Source organism: Babylonia areolata, chromosome 18, assembly GCF_041734735.1.
Source record: "Babylonia areolata isolate BAREFJ2019XMU chromosome 18, ASM4173473v1, whole genome shotgun sequence".
Classification (NCBI taxonomy): Eukaryota; Metazoa; Mollusca; class Gastropoda; order Neogastropoda; family Buccinidae; genus Babylonia; species Babylonia areolata.
Genome location: NC_134893.1, coordinates 24245642 through 24261919, shown reverse-complemented (window position 1 = coordinate 24261919; position 16278 = coordinate 24245642). Strand labels below are relative to the sequence as shown.

Below are 16278 nucleotides of genomic sequence, written 5' to 3'. Positions count from 1 at the left end.
AGTGAGAACTGTCACTGATTCACTGAGTGAGGAGAACTGTCACTGGTTCACTGAGTGAGTAGAACACTTCAGTCACTGGTGCACTGAGTGAGTAGAACACTTCAGTCACTGGTTCACTGAGTGAGGAGAACACTTCAGTCACTGAGTGAGGAGAACTGTCACTGATTCACTGAGTGAGGAGAACACTTCAGTCACTGGTTCACTGAGTGAGGAGAACTGTCACTGATTCACTGAGTGAGGAGAACACTTCAGTCACTGATTCCATGAATGAGGAGAACACAGCTGCAGACTTCAGTCACTGATCAACACCTTCCCCAGTGTGTCGTGTCGCTGTTGACATCGGTAACAAAGGGACAGAAGGCCCAGTATTACGGTCAGTCCTCTGTCGCTATGTGTGTCCGTACGATTTTTGGTGTGTCTGCTCACTGGTATCAGTGTCTGTCAGCTTTCTTGTTATGGGAGGAGGAATGTGGAAGCGGCGACAGCTCCTGAGATCGTTTTGTTGTGCTAGGAATGCGTGTCTGGATAATAACAATACATAGAGCTCAGTAGGTATCTCATCCACATAGATAGACACGAGTGTATTTCTATTTAGTGTTAGACACGTGTGTGTGTGTGTGTGTGTGTGTGTGTGTGTGTGTGTGAGATGTTGTTAGTCGTTACCTCTTTGAGTTATCCATTGTTGTTTCGTTTCTTTGGTATTACTTTTTGCAGTTACTGCAAAGAGACTTGAGCAGTGGAACTGGCTACGCAGATTCTTCTTCTTCTTCTTCTTCTTATTATTTCAGATTGCCAGATTTAATTGACATTTGACCCCTATTGGGGCACGAAGGCTTTCAGAATACAACATTAAATAGAACACAATAAGAATCATTGTAACGTTTGCATCAAGTCCAGTCAGTAAGGTAAAATAAGGGTTAACATTCCTCATTCTTCTGCGTGAACGTATCCTATGCAGCATTATATATTGTCAGCTCCAGTGGCGGGACTACAGTGCCAGTGTGGGTATGTTTGTAAAGATTCAGGTCTTTCATTTTTATTCTGTAACTTATGTGTACGTGTCTGAAAGCACGTGCTCCTGTCGCTAAGCCTCTCTCCATTCCGGCCTTTGTGTATGAATACACGCTGTGCGTGCGCACGCCGCCGTCTCTCCGTGTGTGCGTGAGTGTGTGTGTGTGTGTGTGTGTGTGTGTGAGAGAGAGAGAGAGAGAGAGAGAGAGAGAGAAAGGGAGGGTGGGTATGGGAAAAGGAAAACGTGTGTCGGTTCTTGTTTTCCCTCAAAACAAACACTGGATTGTGTCTGAAGATGAAATGCCGTCTTGTTAGCTGAGTTCTGTAATTTGAACATCCATCAGTTGCACACATCAGTGTGTTGATGTCAACAATTTGTAGGAAGATCGTTTAAGCGTGAAAAGAAGTCCTTACAGTCGATATTCATTTCTGCACTGACAAACTGTTTACATGTGTTGATGTATAAAAAAAAAAAAAAGAACAACAACTGGAAGATCGTGAAAGTCTGGAAAGAAACCCTTTTAGCTGATAATCATTATGCACTGAAAAACTGTACTGACAAATGTGCTGATGTTAACAAAGCAAGGATGATCGTATGCGTCATAAAAACAACAACAACAAAACCCACAAAAAAACCCCCAAACAAAACAAACAAAAAGACAAAACCAAAAACAAACCAACAACAGCAACAAGATAAAAAACAATCACATGAGAAAGTTGATAATATTTCGGAAAAACAACATCCATCAGCCTTATGCTGGGACTCTGTGGCAGCTCGTCCATCTCTGAACCATTGTAAACCCTCTTCTTCCGACAAAGAAAGCAGCCCCTAATAACTTCTCAAGAAAACAAGCAAACAAACAAACAAAATATACATGCACACACATACCCACGCACGCACGCACGCGCGCGCACGCACGCACGCTCGCACGGACGCACACACACACACACACGCACAGGCGTGCAGAACTTAAAAAAAGCTCTTTTTCTGAGACAAGGACACAGACATCTGCAGCTGTTAAAGAACAGAAAGAAGATATTTCACGTGTTAAGTACACTCTATGTCGTATTTATTGGAATACCTTCTTCTTTTTTGAATAACAGAAAGAAAATATTTTATGTGTAATTACACTCTTTGTCGTGGTTATTGGATTACATCCTTCTTCTTCCCCTTAGTAGTAGTTGTAGAAGTAGTTGTAGTAGAGGCGCAACGAAAGCGTGCTGTGCGCAAGGCCCGAGCAGCATCCACTGCCACGACAGCACCCACGGCAACCGATCTTCCACCTGACTCTTGAAGCCTTGGTCATCTTCGAATCCGAAAGGGCGGACATCAGCAGCAGATGCAGCAGCTATAGTAGTAGTAGTAGTCGTAGTGGTGGTGTTGTTAATGTTATGTATGACGCTCACAATGATGAAGATAATGATAATGATGATGATGAAGGTGGTGGTGGTGGTTGTGGTGGTGGTAATGATGATGATGGGTGTGACCCCGTGACCTGACAACATCCCGACGTGATGAGTGTGGGTGGATGGGGAGGGAGGCACAGACCGTTTTCATTTCACTGGCACGGGAAGTGATCGGGTGTTCTCTTGCCCTGAGTAAACCACTTTCAGACAGGATCACCCTCCACCCTTTCCCCCCTCTCTTTCTAACACACACACTCTCTCTCTCCTGCCGTGTCTCTGCCTCATTAAGTGTATCTGTCTGTCTCGACCCGAATGTCTATTTGTCTAAGTTCTTTTTCTCTTTCTTTGTCTGTCTGTATCTCTCCCTCCCTATGACTTTCTCTCTCTCTCTCTCTCTCTCTCTCTCTATGTCTTTCGTTGTCCCTCTCTGTCTGTCTTTCCTTTCTCTGTCTTTGTCTGTCTCTCTCTCCTTATGACTCTTTCTGTCTCCATCTGTTTTTCACTGTCCCTCTCTGTCTCTTTCTTTTTCTCTGCCATGTTTTTCTTACTGTTTGCCACTACACCAACACACCCACATCACCCCACCTCCTTTCCCAATACGTCTTTGACCCTCCCTCTCTCCCACAATCTCACTCCCCCTCCCCACCCTGCCTGATGCGCATTTGTCTCTCCCTCCCCAATCCCCCTCCCCCGCCCCCCACCTTGGCGATAATGATGATTTGATGCACCGTGTATAGCGTAGACATGAGATGTGTATAACTGTGTAAGGCATACACAGAGATCATTAACTGTGTATGGTGTACACATAGAGATGTATATAGTTGTGTATGATGTACACACAAATATGTTTATAAATAACATGCTATGTATATGTTTAATGTATGTAGTGTACATTTGGAGATATATAATATTATATGTATCGTGTAGACACAGAGATGTATTACAGTTTATAGTGTACACACACAGATGTGTACGTGTATAACTGTGTGTAGTGTGGACATAGAGATGTATAACTAACTATTTCAGTGCATACACAGAGATGTGTGTAACTGTGTGTGGCATTTGTACGGCGTCACGAAACATCCCCGCCAGAGCTCTAATTTTGTCTGGACCCCTCAGTAAAAATGGACTGACGGAATAATCAGGGCAATTTTCCTGTCGTAAACTGCTTTCCAGACACGGCCATTCTCTCTGTCTGTCTGTCTCTGTCTCTGTCTCTTTCTCCCTCTCCCTCTCTCTCCTCTGTCTCTCTCTCTCCTCCTCTCTCCTAAAAAGCTTTGAAGATGAGACAAAAAATACTACAAACAGATGCAAACTGCGTGGTCATATAGGTTTGACATTTTCTTTAGTCGCCATTGTTGGAACCTGTTGCACTGATAGATGGATGCACGGAGTTATTATTTGTGTGCGGCCTGCTGGTTGCTACCGTTTTTCTTCCAATGAAAGAACTTTGTTTTGTTTCAATATTTAGTTGCATTCACCATTTTCATTCGCTTAGTCTGATGTTCTGTTATGCATTGAAAGTATGTTGACGCATTCACCCGTGTCATATGGGCCTCATGGCCAATGACATTAAAGTGTCAAGGCGTCAAAGCATCTATCTCTCTTTCACTGAGTCTCGTTCTGTCTCTCTATCCCACCTCCCCTCTCTCTCCAGTTACTTCAAGAGAGTGTGTGTGTGTGCGCCTAGAGTTGACTTAATCAAGATTTTGCGCCTTTTAAATATTATTACTATTATTAGTAGTATTTATATATATTTATATATTATTTATTTATTTATTTTATGATTTTATTATTTAAAAAATATTTTAAAAATTATTGTTATCATTTTTTAATGTTATTTTTAATTTTTGTTATTTTAAATTTTATTTATTTTATTTTATTATTTATTTTTTATTTTTTATTTCATTATTATTATTATATATATATTTTTTTTTCTCAAGGCCTGTCTAAGCGCGTTGGGTTACGCTGCTGGTCAGGCATCTACTTGGCAGATGTGGTGTAGCGTATATGGATTTGATCGAACGCAGTGACGCCTCCTTGAGCTACTGATACTGATACTTCAAGAGGTTGAAGAATACATCGTGGACAGGTCGGGCCACACCCACCCTCACCCCCAGCCCCTCTCCCCCGGCGTACTGTGAGTGACACGTTGAGAAATCAGAGCACTACCCGCGTGACAGTCACTGTTCCTGTTTCCATGTGAGTGACACGTTGAGGAATCAGAGCACTGCACACGTGACCGTCACTGTTTCCTGTTTTCATGTGAGTGACACGTTGAGGAATCAGAGCACCGCACACGTGACCGTCACTGTTCCTGTTTCCATGTCAGTGACACGTTAAGAAATCAGTGCACTGCCCGCGTGACCGTCACTGTTTCCTGTTTTCATGTGAGTGACACGTTGAGAAATCAGAGCACTACCCGCGTGACAGTCACTGTTCCTGTTTCCATGTGAGTGACACGTTGAGGAATCAGAGCACTGCACACGTGACCGTCACTGTTCCTGTTTCCATGTCAGTGACAAGTTGAGGAATCAGAGCACTGCACACGTGACCGTCACTGTTCCTGTTTCCATGTCAGTGACACGTTAAGAAATCAGTGCACTGCCCGCGTGACCGTCACTGTTTCCTGTTTTCATGTGAGTGACACGTTGAGAAATCAGAGCACAGCCCGCATGACAGTCACTGTTCCTGTTTCCATGTGAGTGACACGTTAAGAAATCAGAGCACTACCCGCGTGACAGTCACTGTTCCTGTTTCCATGTGAGTGACACGTTGAGGAATCAGAGCACTGCCCGCGTGACCGTCACTGTTCCTGTTTCCATGTGAGTGACACGTTGAGGAATCAGAGCACTGATCACGTGACCGTCCCTGTTCCTGTTTCCATATGAGTGACACGTTAAGAAATCAGTGCACTGCCCGCGTGACCGTCACTGTTTCCTGTTTTCATGTGAGTGACATGTTGAGAAATCAGAGCACAGTACACCTGGCAGTCACTGTTTCCTGTTTCCATGTGAGTGACACGTTGAGAAATCAGAGCACAGTACACGCGACCGTCACTGTTCCTGTTTCCACGTGAATGACACGTTTGAGGAATCAGTGCACTGTCTATGTTCGCATATCTGACGGTCTATGTGCTGTCGGTGTGTGCGTGCGTACTAGCGTGTGTTCGACAATCCTACTTTTGGGGTTCCTCTTCTCCTCTTCCTCATTTTTCATATCCTTCTTCTTCTTCTTCTTCTTCTTCTTCATAGTGAAGGTGAATATTTCCTAAAAGAAACATGAAGGGTTTGTAAGTTGTCAGCTATACTGGTGTCAGTGAATATTTCTTAAAAGTAACATGAAGTTATCTAAGTTAGTTGTACGCTATACTGGTGTATGTATTTGCATTTGTATTTCTTTTTATCACAACAGATTTCTCTGTGTGAAATTCGGGCTGCTGTCCCCAGGGAGAGCGCGTCGGTACACTACAGCCCCACCCATTTTTGGGTTGTTTTTTTTTGCGTGCAGTTTTATTTGTTTTTCCTATCGAAGTGGATTTTTCTGCAGAATTTTGCCAGGAACAACCCTTATGTTGCCGTGGGTTCTTTTACCTGCGCTAAGTGCATGCTGCACACGGGACCTTGGTTTATCGTCTCATCCGAATGCCTAGCGTCCAGACCACCACTCAAGGTCTAGTGGAGGGAAGAAAATATCGGCGGCTGAGCCGTGATTCGAACTAGCGCGCTCAGATTCTCTCGCTTCCTAGGCAGACGCATTACCTCTAGGCCATCACTCCACCTGTTTGTGTGAATATTTCTTAAAAAGTACTGAACGTTCCTGACTGAACACTGCGTTTCACGATATAGGTGGGTAAAGAGAGAGAGAGAGAGAGAGAGAGAGAGAGAGAGAGAGAGAGAGAGAGACAGACAGACAGACAGACAGACAGACAGACAGACAGAGGGGGGGGGGGAGAGAAAAAGATAAATAATGACATTTACAATGACAATACTTTTAATGTCCATTCAGCAATGAAGCCCTTAGGACAGAGAGAGAGAGAGAGAGAGAGAGAGAGAGAGAGAGAGAGAGAGAGAGAGAGAGAGGATGGGTGATGGATGTTTGATATACATCGGCATAGCTCCCGTGTGCGTGTGTTGGTTTGTTATTGGAGAGTCTGCAGCAAAGGTTAGATCCTATCTGACTATTTCCTAACCGTCACCCAAATGTCCACTACTTTTCACATTTTTTGTGCATCGTGAAGAGTGAATGATTTAGAATTTGAGAGAAAGGGACCCAGCCAGCCAGCCAGACAGCCAGACACTTAGACAGACAGATAACCAAATACATGATGACATATTTCTCTAACTTCCCATGCGGTCCACCTAAAAATAACTGAATGCCAGCGTGCTGACACATCCCAGTAGTTCTACAACCCAGAAAGCGAGCCATGTACGTTACTTTTAGCCCCAACTCCCTCCCCAACCCTCCACCACCCCCACACCCCCAACTCCCACCATCCGGGCCATGGGCTAATTTGCCCCCCCCCTCCGCACCCCAATCTCCACCCCAGCCACACACACACACACAACTGCACACATACAGTGTGGTTAGCTTTGATGCTGGCCACAAGAAAGGCTCCTGGATTCCTCCACTCAGCACAGTTTGACGTGATGAAGATGAAAGGAAGGAGGAAACAGCCTGGTCGGCTCCAAGGCAGTTCCCTGGCCGGCTGAAGATGTGCAGACTTGGTCCTAACGAGGGCAGGGAGGAGTGAGGATGGGGGCTTGGGCGGCGGGGTAGGGGGTGGGGTTGGGGGCATGGGTTCTGTCTGAAATGATACACACAGACACATTAGTATCTTGGTGCTGGTGGGGCAAGGGACGGGGCAGGGGGTGGTGGTGGTGGTGGTAGACTTACCCCCTACATTAATTTTCAGTGTTCATCCCGACTGGAATAAAATATTGTGAATGTCTCATGTGGAGCCATGATTCGTTTTGTTACGGGCTACAATTAATTACTGTCTTTCTTAACGATTAATGACTGTCTAACTGTACAGTTAATTACTGTCTAACTGCACGATCAATTACTGTCTGACTGTACGATTATTAACTAACTGTACAATTAATTACTGTCTAACTGTACGATTAATTACTGTCTAACTGTACGATTAATTACTGTCTAACAGTACGATTGATTACTGTCTTCCTTTACGATTAATTACTGTCTAATTGTACGATTGATTACTGTCTTTCTTTACGATCAATTGCTGTCTAACTGTACGATTAATTACTGTCTAACTGTACGGTTGATTACTGTCTAACTGTACGATTAATTACTAAGTGTATGATTGCTTGCTGTCTGATTTATGATTAATTACTAAATGTATGATTAATTGCTGTCGAACAGTATGATTAAGTACTAACATGATTAATAACTGTCTAACTGCACGAATAATCATGACTATACTGTAGTATAGACAGAACAGTCAACAGAATAATAAATTTTCACACCACCCTTCTCTGTAGTATAGACAGAACTGTCAACAGAATCAGTACCTTTCTCACCACCCTCCCCTGTAGTATAGACAGAGCTGTCAAACAGAATCAGTGCCTTTCACACCACCCTCCCCTGAAGTATAGACAGAGCTGTCAACAGAATCAGTACCTTTCTCACCACCCTCCCCTGAAGTATAGACAGAGCTGTCAAACAGAATCAGTGCCTTTCACACCACCCTCCCCTGTAGTATAGACAGAGCTGTCAAACAGAATAAGAACATTTCACACCACCCTCTCCTGTAGTATAGACAGAGCTGTCATGTCAACAGAATCAGTACCTTTCTCACCACCCTCCCCTGTAGTATAGACAGAACAGTCAACAGAATCAGTACCTTTCACACCACCCTCCCCTGAAGTATAGACAGAGCTGTCAAACAGAATCAGTGCCTTTCACACCACACTTCCCTGTAGTGTGGACAGGACTGTCATGTCAACAGAATCAGTACCTTTCTCACCACCCTCCCCTGTAGTATAGACAGAACAGTCAACAGAATCAGTACCTTTCTCACCAACCTCCCCTGTAACAGAGACAGAGCTGTCAAACAGAATCAGTACCTTTCTCACCACCCTCTCCTGTAGTATAGACAGAGCTGTCAACAGAATCAGTACCTTTCTCACCACCCTCCCCTGTAGTATAGACAGAGCTGTCAAACAGAATAAGAACATTTCACACCACCCTCTCCTGTAGTATAGACAGAGCTGTCATGTCAACAGAATCAGTGCCTTTCACACCACCCTCCCCTGTAGTATAGACAGGACTGTCGTGTCAACAGGATCACTACCTTTCTCACCACCCTCCCCTGAAGTATAGACAGAGCTGTCAAACAGAATCAATGCCTTTCACACCACACTTCCCTGTAGTATAGACATAACTGTCAAACAGAATAAGAACATTTCACACCACCCTCCCCTGAAGTATAGACAGAGCTGTCAAACAGAATCAATGCCTTTCACACCACACTTCCCTGTAGTGTGGACAGGACTGTCATGTCAACAGAATCAGTACCTTTCTCACCACCCTCCCCTGTAGTATAGACAGAACTGTCAACAGAATCAGTACCTTTCTCACCACCCTCCCCTGTAGTATAGACAGAACTGTCAACAGAATCAGTACCTTTCTCACCACCCTCCCCTGTAGTATAGACAGAACTGTCATGTCAACAGAATTAGTGCTTTTCACACCACCCTCCCCTGTAATATAAACAGGACTGTCAACAGGATCACTACATTTCTCACCACCCTGCCCTGTAATATAGACAGAACTGTCAAACAGAATCAGCGCCTTTCACACCCACCCTCTCCCGCTCTGCGCATCCTGCTGGTGTTCAGTGAGGTCCAGTGAGGTCTGTCCAACCAAAATGGAGGACCTTGGGTCAGTTGACGTTTTCAGTTTCAGAGGACAAGAAATGGAACTTGTTTCGTGCTCATACGATGAAATTAAAAAAAAACAACAAACAACAACAACCGAAAATAAAGAAGAGGAAAAAATAAAAATAAAAATAAATTAAAAAAAAGAAGAAGAAAAAGAGACACACAGACAGAGACGCGGTAGTTTTTGAAATGTTCAAGTGTATCTCTCTGTCTCTGTCTCTCTTTGCGTCTGGCTGCCTGTCTCTCCTCCCTCTTTATCTTAGTCTGTCTGTTTGGCTGTCTCCCTCTTTGTCTGTATCTGTGCCTCTCTTTGTCTCTACCTGTCTCTCTCCCTCTTTGTCTCTGCCTTTCTCCCTCTTTGTCAGTATCTATCTGTCTCGTTCTTTGTCTGTCAGTAAGGACACACATGATTTTTGTGTGTGTGGGAATCCACGTCTTTCATTCTGTTGACGTCTCCAGGTTTGTTAGTTAGATAGATTTCGCCCTTTGTCCTTTTTTGTCGTGTACATACATGCATGCACTTCGTTTTCCGAGCTGTACATTTAAATACGCGTGATTCGATTCTCTCTCTGTCTGTCTGTCTGTCTCTGTGTCTCTGTCTCTGTGTCTCTGTCTCTGTCTGTCTGTCTGTCTGTCTCTCTCCCTCTGTGTGTGTGTGTGTGTGTGTGTGTGTGTGTGTGTGTGTGTGTGTGTGTGTGTTTCAATGCCAGGAGGTGAGGCGAGGGAATCACTGCCACAGAAACAAACATCAACACACTGCACCCCTGCCGCCCGCCTTCCTCCATCTCATCATTTACATTATGCAATTAACAAATGCACGCCCACGTTTACCCACAGCGCACCACACGCGGGCACACACACACACACACACACACACACACACACACACACACACACACACACATGCACACGCACACACCCACCACCACCGCCACCACCACCACTGCCACCACCTGCACCACCACCATTACCATCATTCCCATCTACACCACCGCCACCACCACCACTACCTGCAACACCACCACCTCTGCCACTGCCACCACCACCACCACCACCATCACCGTCAGTCCCATCTTCCCATCTACACCACCATCACCGCCACCACCAATATCATCGCCTACACCACCAACACCACCACCACCGCCACCGCCACCACCACACCACTGCCACCACCACCACCAATTACTCCACAACCACCACGACCACCACCTACACCACCACCATCACCACCACCTCAGCACTCCCCCCCCAAGTTCCTAGAATCACGGACTCACAATGTTTCCATTAGATCAGTATCAGGAAGAAGACACAATAGTACTGTCAGCGTCAACAGTTCTTGTATCCTCTTCCACAAATATTCATTTAGTCCCTCCGCCTCCCCACCCACCCCCTCACCGTCCACCGCTCCCCTCAAAGAGGTTCTTTTCATCTCTCGCTTTCGATATGAATTATTTAGCAATGTCCAAACGATATATCCAGAACCTGATGAAATCATGCATATGCGTACCCTTTATTCATTTGAAATAGTTTGCATCATGTTTTTGCGATCACGTGAGGATATTGATTATCATAAAATTGTGTGTTTGTGTGTGTGTGTGTGTGTGTGTGTGTGTGTGTGTGCGTGTGTGTGTGTGTGTGTGTGTGTGTGTGTGTGTGTGTGTGTGTGTGTTGCTCGTGATGAAGGACATATTATTCAACATAAAAAGGAAGGTATTGAGTGTTTTTCGGAATTAATGGACGCCGAGTGCATTTCGGAAGCCATAGTCTTCCTAGGCGGACGCGTTACCTCTAGGCCATCACTCCTAGATATCTAATAAAATTATAGATCTCTCTCTCTCTCTCTCTCTCTCTCTCTCTCTCTGTGTGTGTGTGTGTGTGTGTGTGTGTGATTCTCTGGGTTGATGATAGGGTGTGTATTACAAAACTAATGTGTGGTTTCTTTGGGTGGATAATAGTGTGTGTGTGTGTGTGTGTGTGTGTGTGTGTGTGTGTGTGTGTGTGTGTGTGTGTGAGTGTGTGTGTGTGATGTTCGATTGACAGTATGCTTCTGAGAGATAGAGATAGATAGATAGAGAGAGAGAGAGAGAGAGAGAGAGAGAGAGAGAGAGAGAGAGTAACATCAAAATGATTTCTTCAGTGATTTAGTCTCTCCCACTCCCAGTGATGTAGCGCCATGACAGTGCAAATTGAAGGGTTTTTGTGAAAGCTCTCTACCAGGCTTGAAGAACAGACTCAGTCAAGAGAATAACAAATCATTTCAGAAGTCGTTCTTCCAGTCGTGTGCAGAATGTCATTTACTGCCATTCTCGAAGAAGCCACTTCAGTTGCGAAACAACGGGGGGAGGGAGTGGTAAATCATTGAAGAAATGTTTTCAAGAGCTCTGTGTGTTATCGCTTTATGGTGATAGCAAGTCCGCCATGATGGACCCACATACTCAGAACGATACTGAAAGGAGCGGGGTCATTTTTGTTTCCATTGTTATAACAGCTCACGCACTCACACGCACGCGCACGCGCATGCGTGTATGCATGTAGATACACACACGCACTATAAATGATTATACACTCGGCCGACCCACCCACCCAAACACACACACACACATCCACGCTGTCAATGACACACACACGCACACACACACACACCTTATCCGGCAGAATACAGCATGTGAGGAGGTGGTTTACTCTTCTCGGTTCATATGAAGATACACAAGAAAATCAGTGTTTTACTGTATTGATGTGTTATCGTTCAGTTGTTGCAAGTGCTTTGTTATGAGGAGGAATGGAAGGAATTTTATTTGATGTCCCGTCACACATATCGGTGATTGAAGACATTTAGTTAAAGTATTAATATTTATATAAAAAGGAGTATTATCGTTTAGAATGAGAGGGGGATGTGGATAAATGGAGAGTTGGGGGAAACCGGGCAAATTAGGCAGGTGGTTCGATGAAATTTGAAAAAAAGAACCCATCTAAATATAATTACAGACAATTACTTAAAGGACTTCGTAAAAGAGAAGCCGTTAAAGTAAGCGAAACAACTAACAATGAATGCAAAAAGTAAAAAACAGAATATGAATATGAATATCTGTTATAAATATGAATATCTGCTATGAACACGAATATGAATATCTGTTATGAATAGACAGAAGGAAATCAGTGTTTTACTGTTTTAATGTGTTATTGTTTTCTTGTTTGTAGCCGTGTTTTGCTATGATGACACAGAAGTAAAACAGTGTCAGTGTTTCTGTTTTAAAGTGTTATTTGCACTACTGTTTCCAGTTTGTTGTCACAGTGATGAGACAGAAGTAAAACACTGTTTACCACTGATTTCAATGTGTTACTGTACTCTTGTTTCTAGTATTTTGTTATGATAGTACAGAAGTAAAAACAGTGTTTCAATGCTTTAATCTTTCATTGTTCTGTTATTTCTCGTCAGTATATTGTTTTTTGGTTCTGTGTGTTGGGGCGGAAACGTGACCAAACGTGACCCATTGCCAAATTGGTCATAAAATTAATGTGGGCAGGAAACAGGTTAGTTTGGACACTTTTACTGAAAAGAAGATAACAGATAGATTTTACACAGTTTAAGATGACGAAACTCACCCTCTTTCCTCGGATTTCAGAAGCAAACTGGTTGACAGAAGTGGTAGGTTTCGAGCACCCCGTGCAAGTGCAGTGTAGTGCAGTGCAGTGAACTGCAGTGTAGTGTAGTGTAGAGTAAACTGTAGTGTGTCAGGAGAAAACGGCTGACTCAGCTCCACATATCATGACAGCGGCCTTCCGTCCATAGTTGATGTCTCACCTGACCACACATTGATTATAATGAATAATCACGAATTTCACGTGATCATACACTCACTATGATGAATAATGATGATGAAAGGCATTTGTATCGTGATAGCACATGTCACTGAGAACTGTAGACAAAACGCTGGCAGTCGCCCGGCCATTCGTGACACGCAGCCACGGCCGAAAAAGACTGACCATACTCAACTATACACGCATCCATGATATGAGCAGAAAACACCTCCAACCTCGCCGTACCCCGTGGGTGAAAAACTACCCACACTTTTCATCTAAGTCTTCATAACTCAGTCAGTTTTTGCAACTACTTAACTGAAATGTGATGACTTTGTTCAGTTATGAACTTTTGTGGCATATCCCCACCAAAAATGGTGTTTTTGTCATTTGTAAACAAAGGAGTAAAATCAATAAACAATGTCTGAAATCGTTATTTAACATTAACAGCGGAAAGAAGAAGAAGAAGAAACAAAAACAAAAACAAACAAACAAACAAAACCGCCTCAGAGTTTTTGGCTGGGGATTGAACAGAGAACAGAAGAAGTGTTGTGTTGGTGCCGAAGACCGATATACCAGAACGAATTCCAGACAGTGGGATCGGAAACTGAAAAACGAAAACTGCGGCTGCCTTCTGTAGTAGGCCTCCCGTCAGCTGTTGACGCCTCACGTGATAACACTATCAATGGGGGTTGCGGCCCTTGGCGTGGCGTGATGGAGGTGGGGGTGGTGTGTGTTAGCGGGGGTGTGTGTGGGGGGGGGGCGGGGGGGGGGGCGGGGGGGGAGGAATACGGGGGGAGGACCGTGGGGGGAAAGGGAAGTTTGTTGGTTCGTGGGGTGGAGGTGTGTGTGTGTGTGTGTGTGTGTGTGTGTGTGTGGTGGGGGAGAGGGGAGGGGGGGGGGAGTAAACAGAACAGGGTGTTGGGATTCCAGAGGGCCGTGAGATGTGATGACTATCGGGGGGGCGAGTTGCGAGGTGGCGACAGACGGAGAACGTGAGGGAGTTCGAGGTTCTCTTGCTTTTGGAAACTGCCAGTCTCGCTCTTTGACCCCCCACCCCCACCCCCCTTCCCCTGTCTCGCCCACCCCACCCACGCACCCCCCAAAAGACAGCCCTCTGCCCTAAATAAACAGCTATCCTTTTCCTCTAAAAACAACAACCCCTTACCTTGAAGAAAAACAACAACAAAAAAACCCTCCCCCCAAAAAACCAACCTGCCTCCCCCATAAAACCACGCCCTCCGCTGTAAAAAACCCTCAACTAAAAACCAACCCTTATCCCCTATAAAAAAAACAACAACAAAACACCCCCCCCCCCCTATAATAAACCTCATCTAAAAACCAACCCTTCTCCCCTTTTAAACAACCTCCTCCCCTATAAAAACCCTTAAGTAAAAACCAACCCTTCTCCCCTTTTAAACAACCTCCTCCCCTATAAAAACCCTTAAGTAAAAACCAACCCTTCTCCCCTTTTAAACAACCTCCTCCCCTATAAAAACCCTTAAGTACAAAACAACCCTTCTTCCCTTTCAAACAACACCTTCCCCTAAACAAAACACCCTCTCCTAAAAACACCCCCCCCCAAAAAAAAACCAAACAACAACAAACAAACAAACAAAAAAACAAAAAACAAAAAACAAACCACCTCACATCAAAACAACCACTCCCCAAGAAAACAACAACAAATAACAACAACAAAAATACTACCCTCCCAGAAGAAAAAAATCAACAAAAACTGGCGTGCTTCTCTCTTTTTTTTTTTTTTTCTTTTTTTTTCTGTTGCTCCGTGCCTGTTTTAGTCCATCACCGTTGTTACTGTCTGTCTCTATCATCTGTCTGTATCTCCGTATATCAGTCGTGTTTCTGTCTATATATCATCTGTTTGTGTCTGTTTATAAATCATCTGTAATTCATCTGTCTGTGTCTGTTTATAACTAAATCATCGATCTTTGTCTGTCTATGTATTAGCTGTCTGTGTCTGTCTATATCTCAATTGTCTGTGTCTGTTTATATATCATGTCTTTGTATAATATTATATGTCTGTGTCTCTGTGTCTGTCAATATATCTTCTATCCGTGTCTGACTGCTACTGTCTATACACCATCTGCCTCTCTCTGTGTTTCTATCGCTGTCTCTCTCCAACGCAGTGTGTGTGTGTGTGTGTGTGTGTGTGTGTGTGTGTGTGTGTGTGTGTGTGTGTGTGTGTGTGTGTGTGTGTGTGTGTGTGTGTGTGTGTGTGTGTGTGTGTGTGAGCATAACTTCTTTTGACACAACAACCAAGAAGAAGAGAAACAAGAGGCGTGGGGGTGGGGGGTGGGGTTTGGGGTGTTGCGATGGGAGTTAGAAAACGGGCACATCCATGGCCTCGCTTGCCGTCTGAGTTCAGACCGTCAATAGACTGGCTCGTGGTTTCCTCCGCTGTTTATTTGAAGTGAAAACAGGACCCAACAGAGTTCGTACAGTCAAAGGACTCGCCATCAAAAGCCAGGATTCCATCCCTGTGTGTAATGTAAATGGCATGAAAATAAACAACCTGCTGGGTTTACAGAAAGAGATGAGTTATTCTGCATGGGACAGAGAGAGATGATGCTGTGTCAATATTTTGTGATGGCCACAAGATTATAAGCACCTTATGAAGGATCTGCCTTTTCAGAAACATGCGGGAAGGTGGCAGGGGGTGAGGTGGGTATGGAATGAACTGGACACCAGAGTGCCGTGCTCTGTATTGTAGACACGAAAAGGCGCTTCCAGGCCAGTGAAATGGTATGTGTTCCGTGATCCACACAGAAGACTGTCAGATATATAACTATATTCCACGGCAGACTGTCAGATATATAACTATTTTCCAAATGATAGACTGTCAGATATATAACCATGTTCCACACAGCAAACTGTCAGATGTATAATAATGTTCCACCAGTACATTGTCAGATATATAACTATGTTCCGCCAGCAGTCTCAGATATATAACTATGTTCCATATAACAGACTGTCAGATATAGAACTATATTCCACACAGCATACTGTCAGATATATAACTATATTCCACAAGCAGACTGTCATATATACAACTATGTTCAAAATGATAGACTGTCAGATTTATAACTATATTCCACACAGAAGACTGTCAGATATATAATTATGTTCCACAAGCATG

The 16278-nt window shown here is 44.1% G+C and overlaps 1 protein-coding gene across 1 annotated transcript in view; it reads left to right on the top strand.

Annotated features, from left to right (window-relative positions):
• The first annotated feature begins 226 nt into the window (after window positions 1-226).
• The window catches only part of LOC143292196 (annetocin receptor-like), a 34559-nt gene continuing 18507 nt past the window's right edge, over window positions 227-16278 (top strand). The window contains exon 1 of the mRNA XM_076602379.1: window positions 227-373. Within this exon, the coding sequence (XP_076458494.1) occupies window positions 268-373 (106 nt within the window). The 5' untranslated portion in view covers window positions 227-267. The remainder of the gene's footprint in view (window positions 374-16278) is intronic.